Below are 26,909 nucleotides of genomic sequence, written 5' to 3' on the forward strand. Positions count from 1 at the left end.
TGCGGAGTCAAGTGTGACTTAGGCATGTTGATAGTGAACCCCAATGATGTCAGAAGGTTGGCTGTCATCTGGAGATGGTCTATGACTGCCTGTTTTGAGCTTGCTTCCAACAGTCAGTTGTCAAGGTAGGGGAAGACTGGAACACCCAACCTCCGAAAGTATGCTGGTACTACAGCAGTCGCTATTATGAACCCCAGAGGGGCACTAGTAAGCCAAAAGAGGGCACCCCTGAAAACACCTGTGGGCCTACAGGACAGGAATATAGAAATAGGTGTACTGCATGTCCACAGATACCTTGAAGTCTCCAGGATAGACCAGACCTGGGCAAGTGTGAGTATCCTGAATTTGTCCTTCCAAAATAAGAGTTTCAGAGGGCACTGATCTAAAATAGGACGAAGGCATCCGTCCTTATTCAGCACAAGGAAGTAGCAGAAATAGCACAGAGTTCCTACTTCCGAGGGAGGACTTCCCTCTTTGGCTACCAATGCAAAAAGTGCCTCCACTTACAGCTGCAAAATGGAAATGGGAAGACAAACTTGTTGTACAATTTAGAGAACCCATGCGTCGAAACTATCTTGCCACTCTTGGAGCGAAATATCTGGTCTTCCCTCCTACAGGGTGGGTGTCTGTAAAAATTACACCCTAAAGTGGTTCTGCGCTTGTGGCCGCCAGAGGAACAGTAGATTGAGCTCCACGTTGTCCGTGATGCCCTGAACATTGTTTCTGGGACCTGTGGGCTCAGCCACAAAATGCCTGAGAAGTTTGTTGTGCCAGCAGAGGGGTCTGGCACTGGTAATATTGAAAACCCCTGGAATATCCTGGAAAGGGGAGGAACTGTAACGAAAATTGCCTGTTAGGGAAAAACGACCCCAAGGAATACGGAGTGGCGCGACTTTCTTTAAAGTGTTACAGGGCTGAGGCAACTCTCTCACCGAAGAGGCGAGAGCCATCAAACGGCATATTCATTAAGGATGTCTGGACATCTCCTGAGAAGCATGTAGACCTCATCCAGTTGTGAAGCTAAAGCACAACATTCGTTCCTGTTGCCCGGGCCCAAGTAATCAGTTGTGTCGTAGCCAGACCTAATAACAAATGTTGCCACATCCTGGCCGTCTAGGATGGTATAGGGTAAAGATACCAACATGTCCTCCGGAACTGAAATTCCCATGTCCCACAAAGCATGGGTTTAGCACCCTAGAAGGAAGCTGGCACTGCCACATCGTAAATAAAGACTGGAAGAAGAGAATGTGTATTTGCCAAGGGTCTTCATGCATTTGGATTCTCAGTCTGAAGGGTTGGTAGGGAAGGTCTTTTGGTTTACTCTGCTGAAGCCTCTACCAACATCTCTGACACTGGTTGCTGAGTCAGGAAATCAGAGCCGCCCACCGCTGGTCTGCGGCAATGAGCTACTTGCCTATCCACTTGGGGTCCAGACCATGGTTTTTCCCAAGTGTCCAAGGGGGTTTCCATAAAGGCTTCATTAAATGGCAGAAGAGGTTCAGATGCGACCTGTTCAGGAATCGACCAGTTGCGCTGTGGAGTCTTCTGTTTGGCTTTGCAGAGTTTCACCTTGCAGTTCATCTGGGCCTAGTTGTCGCATGCTCTCGAGTGGTGTTCCAACCCAAGGCATCGTTCATGAGGATTTATCACAAACATTTGCTTGAAACAGTACCTACAAGGTTTAAACCCAGTCATTTTGGGCAGTGACATATTTCCCCTGCACACTGTAACACTGTGGACTCTTAAATGGATGGGTGCATTTTTAACTGATAATGTAAAGCCTATTGGGCTCTCTTGCTTATTATTTAGACAAGCTAGGCACCAGTTTCTGCAACCCCTTCAAACAACTTTGCTTTGTAGGTTGATTTGGCTGGCATTTAAGATCTTGACCTGCAAAGTTGATTTTTAGTTTACGTCAAGCACCAAACTACCATAACCATCATGCCAACCAAGTATATTTACATGTGTTGCATAATTCTGTAGTATACTGCATTATAATGCTTTACACACATGCAAAGAGCTGGCACACAATAGAAACTGGTCATGGAATTATGGCTTCACTGGGAATGTTGGTAATGCATTGTTATCTTAGTCATTAAGGCGTCTTTAGTGGGTCTCTAACCTTGTACTTATAGCTGCAGAGCCATTAGGTCTGGGAGCACTGACTGCTGAAATATCAGGTCCAAAGTGAATACTGGTCCCACACTCTCCAGAAAATCTCTGCATCATCACACTTCATCATTTAACACTAGTCTACAGGGCCAGCATCAGAGCATGCAGAGTCACACTAACAGTGGCAACTGTTCGGTAGGTACACATTAGAGGGCTATGCCAGGTATCAAGGTACCCTAAGCAAGTTGCCATGTTACTGCACAGAGATGGTCGAAGATAGACTACTTTGTTGCCAATCACCAATGCAAAAAAACAAACCGTGTCAAATGTAACCATTCACAAAACCTTGTGTGCTGACCCAAAGCATGAAGGACACTTCAAGCAAGCAACTGCCGAATAAGGCTGAATGATGCAGACCCAAAGAAACAAACATCTAAAGGGGTCTAACCCAAAGGTTACTCTGTAAACTTGTTAAAAGCATAATGCCATTGCCTACACCAAAGCTAACAAGCAGTAGCAAAGTCAATGGGTCTTGCCTTTTTGCCCTACTGGCTATGCCAATGGTTGTTCGCCATACTGCACGGCATCCCCTAGGCTAAGCATCTTGACTTAGATAAAAAAATAAACCCCCGATGCTGTGCAGCATGGCTAAAGAAAAAAACGTTTACGTGCACGCCTACATCATTTTGTAGACTCATGCAGCAAGCATGCACAATTCTACAAAATGACATGGCTTTTATTTTCTTCTTTGCAATTTCCGATCCAAGTTGGACTAAAAAACAAAACACAGGCAAAAACGTTTTTTTACATTTTTTTAAAAAGTGTGTGGGGGAGCAGAAGCAAAAGAGGGCAAGCAACAAGGGTCGGGGAAGTGGGCAGCAACAAGGGTAGGGTGGCGGTCAAGGAAGCAACAAGGGCAGGTTAGGAGACGTTGAAGCAACATGGGATAGAAGGGAGGAATAGAAGTAATATGGGGAACGGTGGGTGTTGAGAGTGCAACAGGGAGAAGCACACGGGGACAGGCTGCAGCACGAAAGGAGAGCAAAGTACACAAGTAAGACAGCTCAAAAACGCATACAGTTTCTGTGAGTGCTTACTGCTTATACAAAAAGAAAAATAGTTCCCAGACATCGGGAACAGACACGGGTTAAAAATACTAATGTAAAGAGGCAATGCTCTATCGAAGGGACAAGATAGGACAGGGATAACAAGCAGGCAAATGAGTGTCAATGAAAGCCAACCAATGGTAAGGAATGGGCGGCCTTCCAAGCCCCTATATGTTTATGGACACAATATGCTTCACAACAGCCAGCACGACATGTGCTGTCTAGTAAGCTGGTCTTAAAAGGTCTCAGATTATCACAACTACTAAAATATCATCTACAAATCTGATTAACAGCATGTCAGAGGCAATAAAACGTTCAGTATATCTGACCAGCAGACCATGCAAACACCTGCTCAGGTATTCACAAAAACTGCAAGATAGTCAAATAACACTTCTATTTAAGCGTGATGTGAGAGAAGATTAAGGCAAGGGGAGGGAGCCAAAAGGAAACAAAATAAACATTTTTACATACAAATCTTCGCTCGGATGGCCGCTTGACGTTGGTTGGATTGTTGGTGAGATCAGGTAACACAGCAGCTATCACCTCCCCAGTGACATCTCCAGCAACAATGCTATTTAACCAGTCTGAACCAGAGATACTCTGAAAAAACAAAGTTCAGCAGTGATTAGAAAAAATTATTTAATTTGGAGCTGTGATAAGAATAATGCAGATTCAATACAAATTATGTATGCAACTTAAGAAAGTAATTAAAGCGTTTGCTGGAACTACGTACAAGAGGAAGACTTAAAGATCTATAATATAATTCTATTATTTTTTACAATAAGTTTGCATATCACCTTGCATATTATGCTATTATTTTTTACCATTATTTTGCATCACATAGACTTAGCTATTTTTCCAGAGAACATATCAGAGTTTGATTTAAAGCAACAAGGTTAACGTATCCGAAATAAGAGCTAATTTCTTAGGATTTATACAATAAGTAGATTTGTTTTTTAAGTTTTGCGTGGGGGAAGATACTATGCTAGTAGTGCAAACTCACAAGTTACAATGTTTACAAACCATGAGCTTTGTGTAATACAAATTTCTCGACATCTTACCCAAACAGTTCCTTTCCTTGGGGCAATGTAGTAAGCCTTGTAACCAAGGCAACCAGTGTCCAAAAAGTGAATTCCACAGAGACCGTAACTACAAGACAGAAGGAACAGAGCATCAGCAATTAAAACTGGCCTTCTACTGCATGCCAATGATTCAATAAAAAGCTATCTGCCCATTTAGTTCACATATCAAAGAAACAAGTATTTAGAGCGTGGGTTACATTAACATAATTCAACTGCCATACACAGCCACTGCTACATAAGAAATGTAATTCTTATCAATGGATCAAGTATAAATGAGTTTATGAAAGAAAAAAGCAACAAGGCAAAGTGCTTCTTAATATACTATATTTTATTTCAGGCTAACACCATAATCCCCTACTTACCTTCGGTAACATTCTTGCTAGAGTATAATCTAACTACAGATTCCTCACCATGGGCCAGATGCACAAAGGCTTTTTGCATTTGCAAATTGTACGAATAGTATTACGGGACGTTTAGATATGCAACAAGATGTTTTCCTATGCACGAAAGGCATTCAGATCGTTTTTTTTTTTTTTACTCCGAAAGCATAGGGAATCACTATTTTTGTGAATACAAATACTGAATCGCCATTAGCAATTTCCTAAAAGCAAACTGATATTAGTATGCATGAAGCAGTCACAATCTGCGACTAGTCGCAAAATGCATTTATTACATGTGCAATTTACCACCAGCTTAATTCAGGTGTTAATAAGGTGCAACCTATAAAAACTGACCCAAAAAATGCATCAGGTCCTTTCAATATAGCAGCTTTGTATGTTCTTGCGAAGAGGATAAGGATTTTGGCTGGTATGTAGCGGAGAAGACAGGAAAGGATTTTGAGTGTAAGTGTAACCCTTTTTAACCAAACAGAGAAGATATATGATAAGTACAGACTAAGTAGTCAGGTTATTTTGGATTTAATTACAGATTTCAATCCACTGCTATAAACACCAACAGATCGAATTAATGGCATACCACTGCATGTTCCAATACTCTGCTCACTGCACTTTTTAGCCTCAAAAAGTTGCCAAGAAGTATTGGTTGTAGTAAGGGCAGTGTCACAAAGTGCTCTTTCAAGTTCTTTTTTTAAAGAAGATCTCTTGATGTTATGGTGTCTAAAATTTAGAATTATATTACTTTTCCTGTATCCCAACAGTACGTATAACATACCATACTGAATTGTTCTGTAGTGCACAATTCAGAAATGTCATAGGCGGTGTAGATGGTACTCACATTGATATATCCCCATCCTCTAAAAAGGAGTTTATTTTTTCATAATCACTAAAAGTCACTACCTCAATATTCAGGTTGTGTGTGATACCTCCTGTATCATAACAAACCTTGTAGTCCGCAATCCACATGATTCTTATGTGTTTGCCCATAGTAGGATATATACTCATCTGCATCAAGGTGATTTTGCCAATAGACTTTAACTTGGTAAGCATTATCAATATGTCAAACAACCATGTTTCCAGCGTAACAGAATTGCAGATGTTAATGTAAGATTGTGCTATTTTGTAGGTGACAGCGCTTATGCATTACATCCTTGGATACGACTACCCTATTTAAACCTACTTGCACAAAGTGAGCCAAGATAAGACCGGGCTCACAAGACCAGACGCTCTGTAAAAAAGCGCAGCTTCGGCATCCTCAAAGCATGAGTCAGGTGTTTGCACAAGAGTGGAGGAGCTCTGCGGTACCGTCCAAATATCTGTTGCAAAATCATAGCTAGCTGTGCAATGTTATGCTGTAAGGAGGGGCCTTCCCCATGTGGAAATGGAACTAGATTTTGATCCACAAAATGGAACCCCACAACCCCTGTAGGATGCCTCTTGTGCTGCAGAAGGCAGAGCACACCGCACAAAACTTTATTGGCACTACGCTTCAGCGATATTAAATATGGTGGCCGCTCTTTTTTGTTATTCATGGGGGTTTTTTCATTGCTCAAGAAAATGTAGCATGTCTGATGCTGTTTTATTTATGAACGGTACTGCTTTGACTTTAAGTGCACCTTCATTTATAAATGGTGCGGCTTTCACTTTAAATATAAGGAGCAGATGTGAGCGATACGCTTCAACACACAAATGGATAATCCTTGAATGTAGTATATGAATGATACTCTAATATGGAATTTCTGTCATACATAGCAGTTGAATTTCTCAGGAGGGCATGGGGCATGTAAACTCACCTAATTAAAACGAGACCCAATTTTAAAGCAAAAAAAGGCTGTAATTTACGTTTGCTTCGCTAAATTGCACCCACTACGATTCAAACTTATAGGGGATATTCCATTCACCTGAATGATTTTACGGAAAAAAACATTTCCCGCTCCCAAATGTGGGCATTTACAAAGCAGTGTGCAGTACAGCGTGCTTTGTTTTATCAGCAGCGCCTCTGAGTGTAATTTGTGTGAATGATGGACCAATATTCAAGAAAAAGGTTTCTCTCACACCATAGCAGTTGCACACTATGAACAGCAGTCTTATACCTCACACACGAAAAATCTCACATTAAACACCACACTAAATACTGAAATTACTCACAGACTAGCAGTTGGTAAAGACTCAGTCTTTACCAACATCGCTCCAACTTCTCATAGAGCAGTCTTGCTGCCGGCAGTACTCACACTCCACACACAAGCTGTCTCATAAAACTGGCAACATTCTCACACCGTTAACAGACTTTGAGGAAAACACTATTGACAGCACTCTGCATACCTCACAGTCTTTTCTGCAAGAACACTCACTCCTTTCATAGTAGCAGTTACGCTGGTACCAATATCAACAAGCATTTGCAATGCACGAGGTGACGTATTTGCAAGAGCTTAAGCTAATGGTATTGTAAATGACAATGTCTTATTTATGTGTTTTGAAAACCAACACATACATAAAAGGCATTGTCATTTATAATGAATATAGCTCAAACACTCGCAAATGCGAGACCTCACACAAAGCACATTGAAAGGGACAGGGTGGGGAAGGGAAATGATGGGGTTGAGGAGGCCCGTTTGTTAAAAGGAGATGTGGCGCCGTTAAGGTGAATACGAAGAGCCGCGTCTAAAGAAAGTGGCGCAGCCGCCATTAAAGTGAAAGTGTAGCATGGGGCGCTTTCACCCCATAAAAAAAAAAAACGTTTGTGAACTTTACAAACAAATGTTTTTTTGGGGTGAAAGCGCCCCATGCCGTGCTTTCACTTTAAAAGTGGCCGCGCCCCATTCTTTAGTAGCGGCTTGCTGTAAATTGAATATGGCGAGCAGCGTCTAAAGAAAGGGGTGCGGCCACCATTAAAGTGAAAGCACGGCATGGGGCACTTTCATACACAAAAAAAAAACATAGCTAAATTAAATTAGTGCTTCCGGAGCGTAGTCGCTATAGTTAAAGTAGACCGTGCAGGCAAACAAAATCCAGAAAAGAGTGGCAGCTATTAAGCAGACCGCACTGGCAAAGCAAAAAATATATAATGTTGATGAAAAAGGTGCAAGTTGGGTGAGCCACGCATTTTGTAAATATGATGCAGCTGCTATTACTAATAAAAACATAAAAGCGGGTGGAGTGCTGCGTTGTAGGAAAGAATGTCGTGGGTGGAACAGGAAAAATCATTCAAGAAATTAGTGTTCACAGACTAAATAAAACATACAGAGTAACAACATAAGTAAAAGGGCCAGTATTCATGGGAGGTTACTAATGTAGACAAGGCGGTACTAAGGAAGGACTACTAAGCCTATTTATGAATCAAAATCAACCATTTCAAAAGGAAAGTAACAGCAGCCAATTTAAAAGATGGGTGGAGTAGTCCATAGCTGAAGAATAAGTTACTTACCTTCGGTAACGATATATCTGTAAGAGACATATATTAGTTATAGATTTCTTACCTTAGAATTACCCCCAGGCATCAGACTGGATCCTGAATTTTTCTGCAGCAGTACCCCTGCGCGTCAGTAGGTGGCATTGGTCGACCCCGCATTCGTCATGGCTGTCGTGATCACCGGAATGACGTTGCGGTATCATCTTAGACGCCACTCCTACACGCTGACGTCAGTTCTTTTACACGGCTTTCCACGCCAGAAGCGCACAGCCAAACAAGACACTGACCAATGGTACACAAAACTAGGGCCCTGAAAGGGAGTCCCTTACTCTAGAAGTCAGTTTGCAGAACGGGGAGGATGGGTGGCGCGATAAGGGATCTATAACTAATATATGTCTCTTACATATATATCTTTACCGAAGTTAAGTAACTTGTTCATCTGAACAAGAATATTAGTTATAGATTCCTTATCTTAGAATAGATACCCCAGCAATACCAACCCCGGAGGTGGGACTGGAAACTAAATTCACACCAGAAAGTCCTGGAGAACTGAATGGCCAAAGAAACCGTATCTCCGGACTTGACTATCCAGGCAGTAATGCTTAGTCAACGTGTACAGTGATGCCCACGTGGTTGATTGGCAGGTGTCACTGAGGGGGACTCAACGTCCCAAAGCAGTAGCGGCTGCCATCGCCCTGGTGGAATGGGTGTGCATCCCTACCGGAGGTTCCTTTTTTGCCAAGGAATAACAGATTTTAATGCAAAGGACGACCCATTGAGAGATGGTTCGTTTTTGCATGGCCTGACCTTTCTTGGCGCCCACATAGCTAACAAAGAGTTGATCGTCCACCCTGAATTGTTTTGTGCTTTCCAGATAAAATGATAACACGTTTTCTCCTCCACCTTGGAAGGATGCGGGACGGGAAGAAGGTGGGCAAAGCGATGGTCTGTCCTATGTGGAAAGAGGTAACCACTTTGGGAAGAAAATAAGGTTTAGTTCAGAGGACAACTTTGTCTGGATGGACAGCAAGGAAAGGAGTTTTAGAAGGAAGAACCTCAAGCTCACTCACCCTGCGAGCAGAGGTGATGGCAACCAGAAAAGCAGTCTTCAATGTCAAGAGTCTGAGAGGACGATTATGTAGTGGCTCGAAAGGAGCACACAAGGTAGGTCGAGACAAGATTCAAGATCCACTGGGGCATTACGAAAGGAATAGGAGGAAAAAGGTGAGTAATGCCCTTAAGAAATCCATTTACAATAGGGGACATCAAAAGAGAAGGTTGATCAGGAAGGCGAAGAAAAGCTGGAATGGCCCAAAGATAGTCTTTAAGAGTGCCCAGAGCAGAGCCCAGCTGGACCAAGGAAAGAATGAAAAGGAAAACCTCTGAAAGAGGGGCAGAAAGGGGATCCACAGCCTTTGCTGTGCACCATGCCACAAATTTGTTCCATCTAAAGGTGTATACCGTTTTGGTAGAGGGACGCCTGGCTGTCAAGACAATGTTACAGACTTCGGGAGGAAGGTCGAAAGCTGTCAACTGTCGCCCCTCAATCTCCACGCAAGGAGGTGAAGGCTGGACAGGTTTGGGCGGAGTACCGTCCCCTGCTGCTGTGACAGAAGATCCTCCCGAAGAGGCAGTCTGATCGGAGGATCGATGGCCATGTTCAAGAGCTCGGAACACCAGACTCTTTATGCCCAATCCAGAGCCACAAGAATGACTTGGGCCCCGTCGCGCTTGATCTTCAGCAATCTGGGCAGAAGTGGTATAGGCTGAAAGGCGTACTGAAGACAGCAATTCCACTTGAGACGAAAAGCATCGCCGAGCAAATGCTGCCTTGGAAATTGCAACGTGCAAAACTGCCGACATTGTGCGATCTCTTAGGTGGCGAACAGATCTAATCAAGGCTCTCCCCACTGCTGAGAGAGACCTTGCACAACCTCTGAGTGAAGACGCCATTCGTGATCCATCATGCACCGGCCCTGGCTATCAGAAAACCTGCCAGGTATTGAACCACCAGGGACATGCCCTGATGTTCCAGCCACTTCCAAAGGCAAAGAGCCTCCTGGCATATGGTCCACGACCCCACCCGCCCTGTTTGTTGCAGTACCACATGGCGGTGGTGTTATCCGAGAACACCTGCACCACCCTTCCTCTGACAGAAGGAAGGTATGCCTTCAGTGCAAGAAGAATCGTCTGCAGCTCCAGAAGGTTGATGTGGAGCCCGTACTCCGCCTCCCCCATGTGGCCGACCCTTCCCAGGAGTGATGCTTCTGTCACCACTGTGGTTGGGGAAAGGAGAGGGATCTGCAGTTGACCCAATCCTGATTCGTTAGCCACCACTGCAACTGGTGTGCAGTGCCCTCCGAGATCTGGAAGCAATCGGAAAGATTCCCCTGATGCTGTGCCCAATGAAACTTCAGGTCCCACTGCAGAGCCCGCATATGCCACTAGGCATAATCTACCAGCAGGATGCAGGAAGCCATGAGGCCCAGCAGCCTCAGGGTCATTCCCACCGAAATCCGGGATAGAGGCCAAAACATCGGTATCATAGCCTGAATATCCCGAACTTGCTGCTCGGGAGGATAAGCCTGAAACTGCGCTGTATCCAGAAAAGTTCTGCTGGAAAGGAGCTTCTGAGAGGCGATCAGGTGTAACTTCGCACGTTGATAGTGAACCCCAGCGAGTGCAGGAGGTCCGTCGTAGTCTGGAAGTGGGAGACGACAGCCTGGGGCGAGCTCGCCTTCAACAGCCAGTCGTCGAGATAGGGGAAGACTGTAACCCCTGATCTGCGCAGATGAGCTGCGATGACTGCCATCACTTTAGTGGACACCTGAGGGGTGCTGGTAAGTCCACAAGGGAGCACGGTAAACTGAAGATGCTCGTGGCCTACCGTGAACCGTAGGTAACGCCTGTGGGCTGGCCGGACGAGGATGTGGAAATAGGCGTCCTGCAAGTCTAACGCTACCATCCAGTCTCCAGGGTCGAGCGCAGACAAGACCTGACCCAATGTCAACATTTTGAACTTCTCCTTCCGGAGGAAGCGGTTGACATTCCTGAGATCCAAGATAGGATGCAGTCCTTTGTCCTTCTTGGGTACCAGGAAGTAGTGGGAATACCAACAACAAACTACTTCTGGCACAGGGACTCGTTCGAAGGGGAGGGAGTAGCCCCATTGGACGATCTGCAAACCCACCTGTCAGACGTGATGTTGTGCCAGTGTGGAAGGTGATGATGGATCCTGCCACCCACTGGCAACTGGTGGCCCTGAAAGGTCGGACTAGGAAGGTTTGGATGTTGATGCAGAGGGGGCACTGGTGGACTGGCCTGCCCGTAGGCCCCCAGACCCACGGAGCTGGGTCCCACGTGCTCGGCCACGCAGAGGCTGCGTAGCTTACACCGGCCTGTGGCCCTGGGTGGAACATGGTGGGGCACCCCTTCCGTACCCACAAAAGGGGCGAAAGGCGAACTGAAAGGGGCGAGAGGTGGCAGCAAGGCCCAAGGATCTGGCCGTAGCCCTAGAATCCTTGAAGAGCTCGAGCGCATTGTTCTCCTTGTTGCCAAACAGGCAACGGCCATCAAAGTGCATGTCCAAAAAGTGTAGATAGGACATCCCCGGAAAAGCCAGTGGATCTCAGCCAGGCGTAGCGTCTTAAAGCTACTGACATAGAAATCGTTCTACCTAGCGAGTCGGCGGTATCCAGCCCACATCGAATGGTGAACTTTGCTGCGCCTCTACCCTTTGCGATCGCACTGAAGAGTACAGTCCGGGCCTCCTCCGGGCACTGAGGCAGCACTTGCGCAACCGTGTCCCTCACAGAGTGGGTGTAGTGGCCCAAGAGACATGAGGTGTTCACCGACCGCAGTCCTAAGCTGGCGGAAGAAAACATTTTCTTCCCAAGGTGGTCCAGCTTCTTGGATTCTTTATCTGGCGGAGCAGTCGGGAACGCGCCTTTAGATGTTGAGGCTTGGACCACCAATCTCTCATGGGTAGGGTGTTGGGAGAGGAAAATTGGATAGCCCGGGGCCGGGCGGTGGCGTCGGGCAATTATCCTATCCACAGGAGCCCCTGTGCTGGGCTTGGACCAAGTGGCCAGAAGAATGTCTGTGAATGCCTCATTGAACGGCAGCATGGGCTCCGAAGAAGCCTCTGCCGGCTGAAGCACCTCAGTCAATAGGTTAGTCCTGACTGCCACCATAGGGAGCTCAAGGCCCAAGGTCTCAGCCGTCGTACGCAACACCACAGCGTAGGAGGCTCCCTCCTCCGTGGCCACAGTAGGGGGAGAAAGCATACCAAGGTCTGGTGATGTATCCAGACAACTTGCCTCACCCAACTCCTCTCTCCAGTCCGGCTCTTCTAGCTGGTCTGCCAGAGGGTCAACAGACCCCTCCCAGTCCTCCACACCCTCTTCTGGATGCCACTCACGGCGAAAAGGAACACCAGGATAGAACAGTGGTACAAAAGTACCGTCCGGCGTCAGAACCGGCGTCGGTCCGGCTTCGTGTCCAAGTCGAGGGGGAGGCCGAGGTAGACATCGGCCAGGGACACAAATGGCGTCTGAGGTGTTGTCAGAGAAATTGGCACCGAGGGAAGTGTCATGAGGTCAACCGGTGCCAATCGGATCCAGGCCTGGATCCCTGCAGGACCGGGACCGGAGCCGCTGGCATCGAAGGCCTAGAACCCCCAGCTGAGTCTGCGGGGCCTGACGGACGGGAAGGCGAAGAGCTACGGTGCTTCTTGGCCTTCTTCTTGTGCTTCGTCTTACCAGATGACGAAGACTTTGAGGAGGATCGATGGTGACTCCGCAACCTCCCTCTCGACCGGGACCTCGAGCGGCGCAGAGCTGACTGCCGGGCCACCAGAAGCTTTCGGGACCTATACCGCAAAGACTTCGGATTCATGGCCAGACAGCCGGAGCACGACTTTGGGTCGAGGTCGCGCTCCAGATACCAGAGGCACATGAGGTGTGGGTCCGTGACCGACATCAGTTTGTGACAGGATTCACAGGGCTTGAAGCCCGTACGCCGATGGACATCCCTACCTGCACAAGGAGTCGAACAACTCGAAAAAGATGTCAACAAAAGTTGAAAAAGCTTTAGTCAAAAAGTGACTAAGAGTACCTCTCTTTCCGGATCTGTGCTGGGTGGCACGGAAAAAGAAAGAATTGACATCAGCGTGCAGGGGCAGCGTCTAAGTAGATACAGCGATGTCATTCTGGTGATCACGACGCCAACAACGAACGGGGAGTCGACCAACACGCAGGGGTACTGCTACAGAAAAATTCTCCAGATCCAGTCTGACGCTTGGGAGTAATTCTAAGATAAGGAATCTATAAGGTAAATGCTACTTACCAGTATGCATCTGTTCTTGGCATGTAGAGCTGCTGCAGTCACATTATTGCATTAGATTGCCGCCTAGTGTTGGTTCCGGATGTTGCACATTGTTGTCTTGGAAGAGTCTTCGAGATCTCACGAGATAGGTGACTCCTCCCCTGGACTACAGTGCGCATGGACAGCTCCTCCATCGTCAGATTGTTTTTTCGCCATTGTGGCAAAGATGGAGGATAGTAATAGAAAGAAAAGGTGTCCATGTAAATGTATCTAAATAAGATAGTACTGCAACTGTGCCCGGCACCAGGGAGGAGGGTGGGCATGTGACTGCAGCAGCTCTACATGCCAAGAACAGATGCATACTGGTAAGTAGCATTTACCGTTCGAGGCATATGAGCTGCTGCAGTCACATTATTGCATAGACTGTATAGCAGTTCCTCCTCTAGTGGTGGTTACCGGTGGCAGTTGCAGTAGTTTGGAAAAGTGTTTTAAGGACAGCCTGACCTACAGAAGCTTGTTGTTTGGCTTGCACATCCACACAATAGTGTTTAATGTAGGTATGTATGGTAGACCATGTAGCCGCCTTACAAATGTGTTCTAAGGGGATATTCCCTAGAAAAGCCATGGATGCCCCCATTTTGCGCGTGGAATGTGCTCTTGGGGGAATAGTTAATGTGCGTTTAGCTTTTTGATAACATATTTGTATGCACTTAACTATCCATCTGGCTATCCCTGCCTTTGAGATAGGGTTACCCTTGTGAGGTTGACAGGAAGACACAATCAACTGTTTTGTCTTTCGAAATGGTTTAGTTCTGTCTATGTAGTAGAGTAGGGCCCTTCTGACATCCATTGTGTGGAGTGCCCTTTCCGCTACTGACTGTGGTTTTTGAAAAAAGACAGGTAACTCAATTGATTGGTTAATGTGAAAACTAGTTATGACCTTAGGTATGAATTTAGGGTTTGTCCTGAGAACTACCTTATTTTGGTGTATTTGCATGAAAAGTTCTTGAATTGTCAGTGCCTGCAATTCACTTACTCTTCTGAGTGAAGTAATTGCTATTAGGAAGGCCACCTTCCATGTTAGGAACTGTAATTCGCAAGGATGTAGAGGCTCAAAGGGTGGGCCCATAAGTCTAGTAAGTACAATGTTAAGATCCCAGACTGGGGAAGGTGGAGCTCTTGGAGGGATTACTCTTTTGAGTCCTTCCATAAACGCCTTAATAGGTGGTATGCGGAAGAGAGACACGTGTTGTCTGTTTTGAAGGTAGGCTGCAATAGCAGCTAGGTGTAATCTTATAGATGAATATGCTAGATTACATCTTTGTAAGTGTAGCAGATAAATTATGTTTTGGACAGAAGCGTCCAGAGGATTGATTTGATTATTTTGGCAGTAAATAACAAATCTTTTCCATTTGTTTGCATAACAGGCTCTGGTAGTGGGACGTCTTGCCTCTTTGATGATATTCATACAATCAGGAGGCAGGTTAAGGTATCCGAACTCTAAGACTTCAGGAGCCAGATTGCTAGGTTCATTTGATTTGGGTCTGGGTGTTGTATCTCTCCATGGTTCTGTGTGAGTTGTTTTGGAGAGAGGTGTAGTCGTTGATGAGGGACGACTGAGAGTTCTAGGAGTGTTGTGTACCATGGTTGTCGTGCCCATGTGGGAGCAACCAGGATCATCGTAAGTGTTTGCTGCTTTAGTTTGCGTACCACTAATGGAATGAGTGGGGTTGGCGGAAAAGCGTAAGCGAATCTGCCTGACCAGTTCATCCACATCGCATTGCCCTTCGACTGCGGGTGTGGGAACCTGGCGGCGAAGGATGGGCATTTTGCGTTTTGTTTTGTGGCGAACAGATCTATGTCTGGGTGTCCCCATGCTTGGAAGAATGGGAGTAGGACTTCCGGGTGAAGTTCCCATTCGTGGATCTGTTGACTGTGTCTGCTCAATAGGTCTGCAATCTGGTTGTTCACTCCTGGGAGATGTTCTGCTAGAAGATGGATTTTTTGTGGAATGGCCCATCTCCATATGCTTTGCGCTAGGCGTGAAAGCTGCAGAGAGTGTGTCCCCCCCCTGTTTCCGTATGTAGAACATTGCTGTCATATTGTCCGTCCGGACTAGGACAGTCTTGTTGGCTATGTGTTTTTGAAAGGCCTTCATTGCCTGAAATATTGCTAGTAATTCTAGGTAGTTTATGTGGTGTATCTTTTGGTGCGGTGTCCATAGACCTTGCACTGTATGTTGAAGTAGATGGGCTACCCACCCTGTGAGTGATGCGTCTGTTGTCAACACTACCTGTGGAACTGGCTCTTGGAACAGTCGCCCTTTTGAAAGGTTTTGTGTATTCCACCACTGCAGAGAGCGATGGGTACGACTGTCTACCAACACTAGGTCCTTTAGTTTCCCTTGAGCCTGGTTCCATTGTGTTGCTAGGCATTCTTCTATGGGACGCATTTGTAGCCGAGCATGTGGGACTATGAATATGCAAGATGCCATCATGCCTATGAGTTGCATAAACACTCTTGCTGGCAAGAGAGTCTGAGGTTGGAATTTTTGGATCAGTGCTTGAATGTTCTGTATCCTGGCTGGAGCTGGGTAAGCCTTTGCTACTGTGGAGTCTATTGTTGCTCCCAGATACTGCTGTATATGAGAGGGTTGTAGATGGGATTTGGGGTAGTTGAGGGAAAATCCCAGATTGTGTAATAGATGGATTGTGGTCACAGTGTGCTGCAGACATTGGTGATGTGATTTGGCCTTTATCAACCAATCGTCTAGATATGGAAACACATGAATATGTTGTCTCCGTAGATGTGCTGCCACTACTGCTAAGCATTTTGTGAACACCCTTGGTGCTGTTGTTACTACGAAGGGTATGACTTTGAATTGGTAGTGCTGTCCCTGCACTACGAATCTGAGGTATTTCCTGTGCGCGGGATGAATGAGTATATGAAAGTATGCGTCTTTGAGATCTAGCGTGGCGAGAAAATCGCCTTGCTGTAGTAGTGGTAGTACTTGTTGAAGTGTGATCATGTGGAAATGATCTGAGTGTATGTAGTGATTGAGGGGACGAAGGTCGAGAATGGGCCTGAGGGAGCCAACTTTTTTGGGGATTAGGAAATAGAGGGAGTAAACTCCTTTTCCTTGTTGCTGCAGGGGAACCGGTTCTATAGCGTGCTTTTGTAGCATTGCTAAGACCTCTTGTTGCAATAGTATGGTATGTTCCTCTGACATTGGTCTGTGTTTGGGTGGTATGTTGGGTGGGGTAGATGTAAGTTCCAGACAGTAACCAGAATGGATAATTGGCTTCACCCACCTGTCTGTTGTGATGGATTCCCAGACAGGTAGGAACTGTGATAATCTGCCTCCGACTGGTGTTAAGTGGTCTGGAGGCAGGTGTAGGTCACTGTTTGGGAGTGGTGGAGGTACGGTTGTTGTTGTTACCTCTACCTCTGCCTTTAGTATTGTTTCCTCTATATCCTCCTCTGCCTTTTTGAAATGTGTTTTGAGAGGTAGTTTGGAAAGTTTGAGAGGTTTGTGTGTTATTCCCTCTCCCTGTACCTCTATAGGAGGATCTACGAAAGGAACGTTTGGATTGGTAAGACTGTAGTGTACCCATAGATTTAGCGGTGTCAGTGTCCTTTTTCATTTTGTCTAGTAGGACATCTGTTTCAGGCCCAAACAGGAAATCGTGGTTAAGGGGTTGATTGAGAATAGTGGTTTGCACCTCAGGTTTGAAACCTGATATGCGAAGCCAGGCGTGTCTTCGTAACATTACACTTGTATTGACTGTTCTAGAGGCTGTGTCAGCTGCATCTAGAGCAACTTTATCAAGGCATTAGTGATGAACTTTCCTTCTTGGATAAGATCAGTTGCCCGTTGTTTATATGGGTCAGGGAGATGTTGTAGTAGCTCCTCTAGTTTGTCATAGTGTGCTCTGTCATATCTAGCTAACAATGCTTGTGTGTTAGCTATTCTCCAGGTGTTGGCTGCTTGTGAAGCCACCCTTTTCCCTGAGGCCTCCAGTAGTTTGGACTCTTTTTCTGGTGGTGCAGCATCGCCAGTGGTTTGTGAGTTTGCCCTCTTTCGTGCATTGGCAACCACTAAAGAGTCTAGCTGTAGTTGACCCTTGATGTATGTAGGGTCGGAGGGTGCTGCTCTATATTTCTTTTCCAGTCTAGGGTTGAGTATCCTAGCCCTAATGGGGTCTTTGAATATTTCTGGTGCATGTTTTAAAACTCCTTTGAGCATGGGTAAAGTGCGGGCACTTCTTTCTCTGGTTGGGAAGGTGTCCAGCAAGAAATCCTCTTCCAGAGGGTCAGCATGCATATCTACCCCGTGGAAACTAGCAGCCCTGTCCACTAACTGATGAAAAGCAATGGTGTCATCAGGAGGGGATGGTTTTGAAGGGTATGGTGTGGGTTCCAGAAGAGGTGTGTTATCTGGTGAATATGGGTTTCCCCATGTGTCCAGGTTGGGGTTGGGTCCTCAGGATCGTCATAAGGGTCCTGTGGATCATTATCTGTGTCGTCATCTGGGTCTCCAACAGGCTGTGGAGGCGAGAGAGGAGGAGGGGTGACAGGCCTAATAGGAGAGGTAGCAATGTCCTTTCTCTTTAGAGGAATAGGAGAGGGTAATGTAGGATGAATTTTCCTCTTGTGGAGCACCACATGACCTGTGTTAGGGTCTATGATGATTCTTTTCTGTTTTGGATCGACAGGATCCGGAAAAAACAGCTCCTCCTCTGTATTTGGTGGTTTCGGCACCGAAGATTTGTGGTGTTTTTTGCTGGGAGTCGAAGGGTTTGTAGGCTTCGGCTTCGACCTATCTGGCTCGGGAACATTCTTTTTGGTCGGTTCGGGAGCTTTCTTGACTTCGACGTCCTTTTTCGGATCGACCGTTTTCTTGGGTTCGTTCTGTTTTTTAGGCTCGGTGACCTTTTTGGAGTCGTTAGTCTTTTTCGGGTCGATATTTTTCTTGGGATCGACCTTTTTCGACTCGAGAAGCTTCGGCTCGACGTTTTTGGGAACGGTCGAGTCTTTCGGCGCCGGAGCCGGATGTGTTTTTCTCGGCGCCGAAGGCATTTTGGGTGTAGGGAGATACGGTTTGCTCGGTCCCGAGCTACCGGAATGCTTTTCGGTTATCTTCGGAGCCGGGCCCGAGGGTGGGGCTTCCGAAGGGATATTTCGATCGTGACGAAGGCCTTGTGGCGATGTCTTGACCGGAGCCTTATGTGGGGTGATTGGGACAGGGGCATCGGTACTCACGTGCTGCCCCGATGGGATTGGGTCATCTGAGTCCGATTCTTCGACTGTGACGAGCTGTAGATCGTCCGAGTCCCTGGCATCCGAGGGGTCGTCGAAGATATCATCCGGTTCCGGTGCTTGCCGATGCATCGCTTGTCGATGGGCCCTTCGGTTCCTGATTGTCTTTTTGGAACGGAAGAGTGCGCAGGCTGAGCAGTCTTCTTCTCTATGCTCCGGAGATAGGCATCTGTTGCACACCGGGTGATGATCCGTGTGTGGGTTTTTAGCACCACACTGGGGACATTTTTTGAAGGGGGTCCTTTCCGAGGCCCGAGTGGCGTCGATAGGCCCGGAGGCCTGCATCGATGGAAATATGAGAAATAAAGTCTCGTAAAGTTCTAGGGTATCGACCGGAGAGCAATCCCGTCGAGATACTTGGATTTGCCGTGAAGAAAGTTGAAAACTTCGGAGTCGAAGTTGGCGTCGCAGAAGTACATCCGAACCCGATGGCGGAAAAAAACAATCTGACGATGGAGGAGCTGTCTATGCGCACTGTAGTCCAGGGGAGGAGTCACCTATCTCGTGAGATCTCGAAGACTCTTCCAAGACAACAACGTGCAACATCCGGACCCAACACTAGGCGGCGATCTAATGCAATAATGTGACTGCAGCAGCTCATATGCCTCAAACCTAATAGTTTCTTTCAAATTACAGCATAACTCGCAGTGCATGTGCTGCCCAGGCTAGACCTAAAAAGCTCTTGTATTGCTCACAGGGTAACAGTCTCGTACTACTGACAGCTGTCTTACACGTTTTACACACAAAATGTTTCTCCCCCTCATATGGTTAAGAGTGAGTAACTGTCTAGTTAGATGCATCAGGTATTGTTATAAGCAAGACCTGTTTGCTGAGCTAGTGCTTGTTAGCTGGTTGTTCTACGGCAAAACATATCTTAAGCATAACATAATGATTGAAGGAGAAGTTGAAGATTTCTTCAACCCATGGTTACATATTTGTGTAAACTATTGCTGAGCTTCCTCTGCACAACGTGATCTGTGCGACGCATAATGTTTTATAAAATATAAGTACATATTGTACCATGTCGCCTATCCTTTATATAGGCAACATGCACCTACTCAAATTTAAACCTGGATGATAATCTTTTCATTTTTGAGGTAAGTGCTTTACAATATGAATATGCCAATAAATGCACTAAACTGCACTGGCTATTTGTGAATTGTCACTGTATAACCTGCTGCATTTTAATGCAAAGTTGGGGCATAAAAAACAGCACTCTGTAGGGGACACATAGCTGGTTTCCCAGGTACACAAGTGGGCCCGATTCACACAAAGAGCGGTAAAAGAACAAGCAGAGATTTACACATCCATTTAAATGCATTTTACATTTTTTGCCAGACATAGGATTTCAGGTGTGCTTTTGAGAGAATGTCAGGTGATATTTTTATGTCTTTCATTTTCAGTGGTACATAAGCGTATAGAGTGCAATTCAACAGTGTTAAAATGCAGCCCGATGTGCATATGTAATTTGCGTTCTTCCTGAGAAAACAGTTCACCATGTAGAAACTCATCTGGGGTAATCGGTTTTCCACCCCCCCTCCCCCTCTCCCCCCACACCCTCAACCACCCCACACCCCACTAGGGGAGTTGCTCCCGCTCTTTGTTTAATTTAATCTCTGACCATTTTCAGGGTGGGAAATGTGATGATTGGAGACTGTGAATGCCCGCAGATGTACAGGTTTGTTGACAAACTTTCAATGCTAACCAGGTCTTCTACAGCACATATCCCACCTGTAAGAAAGTGCCCTCTTTTCACATGGTTGCCCCCACTTTTTGCTAAACTGCTGATGTACTTTGACTGAGTGTGCCCTGGGCTCCTGCCAAACCGGTACCCAGGTCCTATGTTCTTTCCCCAAACTGCATTGAAGACAAAAGCCAATTGGCACTCCTTGACGACAGGGGTGTCCCTTGTAAATGGTAGCACAGGTGCCAAGGACATTGTGGCCAGGAAAGGTCCCTAAGGGCTGCAGCACTTATAGTGACACCCTTAGAGGCCCTGTACCGTTATACACACACTGCTTTTGCAGGCTGTGTGTTTGTGCAGAACAAAGTGAAGAGTCGACATGGCACACATTCCTGAGCATCATGCCTACAACCCACTTCCCAGGCATGGGTCAGCCACCCCTCTAGCTGGGTGCACTACACCAGTGGTGAAGGTTCAGGTGCATGAGCCCTGTACCCCTACAGTGTCTAAGCCAATTCTTATACATTGTAAGTGCAGTAATGCCATTAAGAGTATATGGTGCTGGGAGTTTGTCATTACGAACTCCACAGTTCCATAATGGCTTTACTGACAACTGGGAAGTTTGGTATCAAACTTCTCAGCACATTAAACCCACACCGATGCCAGTGTGGAATTTAATGAAAAATGCACACAGAGGGAATCCTAGAGATGCCCCCTAAAAAATGACCTAACACTAGTGTCCAGGCTGAGTGGCTGCTCACCAGCTGCCACCACTAGACATGTTTCTGGACCCCTGAGTCGAGAGCTTGCTGCTCTTAGGGGTCTCAAACAATGCACATCCTGGGACGAGGTGTCAAGCCTCCTGCCCCAGGATGGGAAGTTTCCACAAAGGGGAAGCTTCAAAGGCTTGCCGCCTTTGTGAGCTTCCCCAGGCCTTTTGCTGCATCCAACAACTGGACCTCACCGGTTCTGACCCCCACTCTGGGCCGGAGAACCAGCAGGAAAACCAAGTGAGGAAGGGCGGTGTGCCCACCTTTGCCAACCCCACGCCTTAGGTGGGGGAGGCGAGGTGAAGCGCACCTCTCAGTCCTCGCCATCTTGCAGATGCAGTCCCCACCATCTTGCAGATGGGGGACCCAGCCAACCAGAGTGAGGCATATGCCCCCCTCCCACTGGAGGGTGGCATAATAGGGGGTGTACCCACCCCAAGTAAGGGACCCAATATTTACTTACCAGTAACACCCCTAAATCTAGTATTTAGGGGCACTCCCAAACCTTGCGTCCTCAGACAAGAAACAACCAAAAAGAAAAATAAGGACCGAACAGCCATGCTGAATCTAAGAAGAGGAGGGCTCCCACTGACTTGCCCCAGCCCTACTGGTCTGTTCCCACCTAGAACCTGCAGAATCGAAACTCCGGTGTATCCTGCCGCCAGCAACCTCCAGAACCCAGAGGACCTACCCTGCCTTCCAAAGAAAAGACTGTCTCCAGTGAACACCAAATTTGTTCACCCACAGACTCTGGCTCCTGCAAAACCAGTGAGTCTGCACCACTCTACACCTGTCGCCCATGGCCCAAGTTTAAGTGGACCAACATTATGAGGAGATCTCCCAGGCAGTTCCGACCCAAGATCTGGTGATCTCTTACCTGCCTCAAATCCCCCAGCGAAGCCTGTGTCACTTTCTGGAGGATCCCCTGACCAGGACCAGAGCTGGTAAGAGAAACCCGATGCCTAAAGACACCCCTGCACCAGAAGCTCCACGGCCTTGGGTGGCCCAACTGACGGTGTCCCAGCATCCCCAGGCATCCCAACTTACCTCTCCATCCGGTGGTCACCTCCAGAGGTGCAGGTGGTCCCCAAGCCTGCAGTCTTTGTTGAAACCGGAGAATCCCCATTGAAACCATTCAGGCACCAGACGCCAAACTAGGACCCTGCACCCAGCCGCCCCTGCACCGCTGAGCATGCACTTTTTGTGCTAAACAGGATCCCCCTTTGCCCTGAGCCTAACACCAGGAGCTTTGCTCCCAAAGCCCAGTGGTTTGCTCGTAAGCAGCCACCAAACGGAGGCCCCCTAACCCCCGTTGGATAACATTGGGCCTCATCCCTCTGCACCCGACCGCCCCAGTGCCACTGAGGGTGTAACAAGAGTGCATCCTTGACCCTGGGGGAAGCTTTGTTCTAACCCCAGAAACTCAACCCCAAAGACTGAGTACTTACCTGGTAACCGATAACGAAATGGTTACTTTCCAGTAGGAGTAGTTTTGCAGCTTGAAGAATTTTCTGGATTCACATGCTGTGCATCATTCCACCATCTAGTGGTTGGGTCCGGAATGGTCTGTTTTATTTCTGTTTTGGTCGCTGTCGACCACCATTTGGTGCCAGGTGCTGTGTGACGTCAGACGGTATCCTGGAGATCGACGTGCGTGCTGGCCATCTTCGGTTTCTTTTTTCTGTTCTTATTGTCTTTGTAATCCTCAAGATGGTTTTAGAAATACTGATATAATCCTTTGCTTCCCCACCTGTTTGTTTTCCTTAAAGGGGAGGCCGGGTGGGTCGCATGTGAATCCAGAACATTCTTCAAGCTGCAAAACTACTCCTACTGGTAAGTAACCATTTTGTTCTGCAGCGTGAATCCTTTTCTGTGCATCTGATTACGTAGCGGTTTCTCCAGTGTCTGGGAGGCTGTGGTGTAAGGAAGACCTTGCAAACAGGTGTTGAAGCACCCTTTATCCAATTTGAGCTTCCTTATTCATTTGTATGTCCACACAATAATGTTTTGTAAAGGTGTGTGGTGATGCTCATGTTGCTGCTGCGCAAATGGAATCAATGGGTACATTGGACATTAAGGCTAGCATTGCTCCTTTCTCTTTAGTGGAATGAGCAGTTGGTTGCATTGTTAGTTCCTTTTTGGCATTGGAATAACATAATTGGATGGCTTGTACTATCCATCTTGCAATAGTTGCTTTTGTGACCGCTGACCCTGTGTTGGTGTGTGCACAGGCGACAAACAATTGCTTTGTCTTCGTGATTTGTTCTGTTTTTTGCCAACAGTATAGTAAAGCCCTACTTACATCCAGGGTATGGAGGCGTCTCTCTCCTTTAGTTTTTGGGTCTTTGAAGAAAACCGGTAGGAGAATGTTTTGATTTAAGTGATACTTAAATACCACTTTTGGCAAAAACTGTGGATTGGTTTTTAAGATTACTTTATCCTTATGAATTTGTAAGTAGGGTTCTTGTATTGTTAACACTTGTAGTTCACTTACTCTTCGCAGTGATGTTATGGGAATGAGAAAGGCTGTCTTTAGAGTAATATGCTTGAGGTCCGCTGCATGGGCTCAAAGGGTTTTGTCATTAGTTGAGAAAGTACTGTATTTAATCTCCATGTGGGAACGGGAGCAGTTCTTGGTGGAGTTATTATCTTTGCTCCTTCTAAGAACCTTTTGATGACTGGTCTTGTAAAAAAGCTTTTGCATGATTTTCCTCTTGTGTATGCCACTATGGCAGCAAGGTGCTCTTTAAGGCTGGAAAAGTTGATCTTGCTGTCCAGGAGGTAAGTAAGGTATGTAATAACTGTTTTGCTGTATAACATTTTCTTGTTGAGTGCTTCCTTGCTTCCCTTGGAACTTCCATAGTTCGCGAAGGCAGGTTGAGATGCCCAAACTCTATGTACTCAGGCGCCAGGCTGCTAGCTGTAGTGTCGCCGGTTCTGGCTGGAAAATCTGGCCCTGCTGCATTGTTAGCAGGTCTTTTTCTACTTTGATCCTGACCATCTCTCACTTGGATAGATCTAGGAGGGTTGAGTACCATGTTTGTCCTGCCCATTGAGGGGCAATGAGAATCATATTTGTTCCTGGGCTTTTTGTAACACTCTTTGCATCAGGGGTATTGGTGGAAAGGCGTAAGCAAATGTCTGTGACCAATTAGGTGAAAGTGCATTTCCCTTTGATAGGTGGTGTGGAAACCTCGAGGCAAAGCATTGGCATTTCTTGTTCTGCATTGGTGCGAACAGATCCATCACTGGTGTTCCCCAGATGTTGAATAGATATTGTACTGTCCTCTGCTTCAACTCCCATTCGTGGGAGCAGTTGTTTTGTCTGCTCAGTTGATCTGCTGTGAGGTTATCTATTCCTGGTAAATGTACTGTCTGTAGATTGATCTTTTGAAGTTTTGCCCATTGCCAGATTTCCTGTGCAAGTTTGCTTAAGGAAAAAGACTTTGTTCCACTCTGTTGGTTTAGGTGTAACATTGTTGTTGTATTGTCTGTTTGGATTAAGATGTTCTTCCCCTGAATATGTTTCTGGAATGCCTTGAGTGCCAGAAAAACAGTTTTCATCTCCAAGAACTTGATGTGTTTCGTGGAGTCCTGTTCGCTCTATTGACCATGAACGTTTAGCTGGTTGAAGTGTGCACCCCATCAATTGAGGGATGCATTTGTGGCGATAGTCACAGATGGAATTGGGTTCCTGAAAGGTTTCCCCTGTGCTATGTTGTTGGATGCCCACCATTGTGTCTGTGCTTGCACCCTTTGTGTAACAAACACTGGATCCTCCCAACTTCCTGTGGCGTGAGCCAGTCTTGGAATGGGCGCATGTGTAGGGGAGCGTGAAGAATAAGTGGGATGCATGATGCCATCAAGCGCATTAGTTTCATTACTCTCCTCACTGTCAGACGGATCCCTCTGGTAGAGGGTTGTTTCGTTGTGTACAGCTTGTATCCTGGCCTGTGTGGGGTAAGCCTTTCCGTTTGTTGTGTTTAGCCTTGCTCCTAGGAAGGTTCTCTCTTTCTGGTGCTGTAGAAGATGTCTTGTGGTTTACTGAGAACCCAGGTCTTGTAGCGTTTACATTGTTTTTTGAACATGATTGTGACATGTCTGTATTGAGTGTCCCCTTATTAGCCAGTCGTCTAAGTAGGGGTAGACGTGGATTCCTTCTCTTTTCAGGTGTGACGCCACTGCGGCTAGACACTTTGTGAACACCCGTGGAGCAGATTTTATGCAGAAGGGGAGAACCTTGAATTGGTAGTGTGTTCCGTTGTGCAGGAATCTTAGGTACTTTCTGTGTCTTTTGTTCATAGGGATATGTAGGTAGGTATCCTTGAGGTCTATTGTTGCCAAGTAATCCCTTTTTGAATTTTTGGGATAATTTCTCGGAGGGTACACAATTTGAAGCGTTGTGTTCGCATGAACTTGTTTAGGAATCTTAAGTCCATGATTGGTGTTAGAGTCTAATCCTGTTTGGGTACTAGGAAGTATGGCGAGTAGTTTCCTTTGAACCATTCTTGTGTTGGTACCTTTTCTATTGCCTGCTTGAGGTGTAGCTCTTTGATCTCTGCATTTAACAGTGTTTGTTCTGCTCTTGTTAATCTTTTTGTTATAGGCGGATTTGCAGGTGGTGTTCTTGTGAGCTCTATGCAGTATCCGTATTTTATCAAATGTAATATCCAATTGTCTGTAGTGATCCTTTTCCATGGTCTGTGGAAAAAAGGATATCCCCCCCCTCCCCCCCCCCCCCCCCCCGGTGTCTCGGAATTGAGTCAGTTAGACCCATTTCCTCTTCCTTTAGAGGATTGGCCTCTTCCTCTGCCATTGCCTCATCCTCGAAAGGGCTGCTTCTGTTGTTGTTGTCAACCTTGGTAGCTATACTGTTAGCCCATTTGTTGGTTTTGTCCTTGGGATTGTTGTGGCATTTGCTGCCCTTGACCAAAGGTTCCTCTACCTGTAGGCTTTCTGCCACTGAAACCTTCTCTTTTGAAAGAACCTCTTTGCTGTAGGGACCCCATTGCCCTTGCAGTTTTGTTGTCCTTTTTAATTTGCTGAAGGGATTCATCCGCTTTCTTGCCAAATAGAGGTTCCCCATTGAACGGTCTCTGTTAATGATTGATGTTTGAACTTCCTGCTTGAAACCAGAAATTCTGAGCCAGGCGTGCCTTCTGTGGATAGTTCCTGTGCCCATTTGCCTACTTGCAGTATCTGCTGCATCAAGAGCTGACTTTAGGCAGGTGTTAGCTGCATTTTTTCCTTCCTGGACAATAGATTTTGCCCTCTTTTCGTCCTCCTCAGGGAGTTTGTTTAGCAACCCTTCTATCTCATCCCACTGCTGGTTGCCATATCTATTTAACAGTGCACTGGAGTTAGCAATGCTCCACTGCGTTGCTGCCTCCTTTTCCTTTCTTCTCCCCACCATATCCATCCTTTTACTTTCTTTTTCTGGTGGAGGCCCGGTGTTGGACACTGCATTTGCTCTCTTTCTGGCAGTGGTGACACTGATGGAGTCAGGTACTGTACTTCCCTGAATGTATTTAGGGTCCTGTGAGGAAGGTTAATACTTTTTACACCCTGGGGGTTACCCCCTTGTTTGATGCTGGTTCTTTAAAGGCTTCTTTCCCTTGATCCAGGATACTGGGCAACATAGGTAGATACTGTGTTGCTTTTGTGGCAGGTGCCAGGGTTTCCTGTAAGAAACATGTGTCCCCCTTTT

General features: G+C 46.5%; 1 protein-coding gene across 5 annotated transcripts in view; it reads right to left on the reverse strand.

Annotated features, from left to right (window-relative positions):
- GTF3C2 (general transcription factor IIIC subunit 2) overlaps positions 1–26,909 on the reverse strand; it is a 906,867-nt gene that overhangs the window by 200,031 nt on the left and 679,927 nt on the right. For all 5 annotated transcript variants that reach the window (XM_085613289.1, XM_085613287.1, XM_085613288.1 and 2 more), the window contains 2 exons: positions 4,280–4,367; positions 3,690–3,818 (listed from right to left, as the gene is read on the reverse strand). In XM_085613289.1, coding sequence (XP_085469415.1) covers positions 3,690–3,818; positions 4,280–4,367 — 217 coding nt within the window. The remainder of the gene's footprint in view (positions 1–3,689; positions 3,819–4,279; positions 4,368–26,909) is intronic.

This window comes from Triturus cristatus, chromosome 6 (assembly GCF_964204655.1).
Source record: "Triturus cristatus chromosome 6, aTriCri1.1, whole genome shotgun sequence".
Lineage (NCBI taxonomy): Eukaryota > Metazoa > Chordata > Amphibia > Caudata > Salamandridae > Triturus > Triturus cristatus.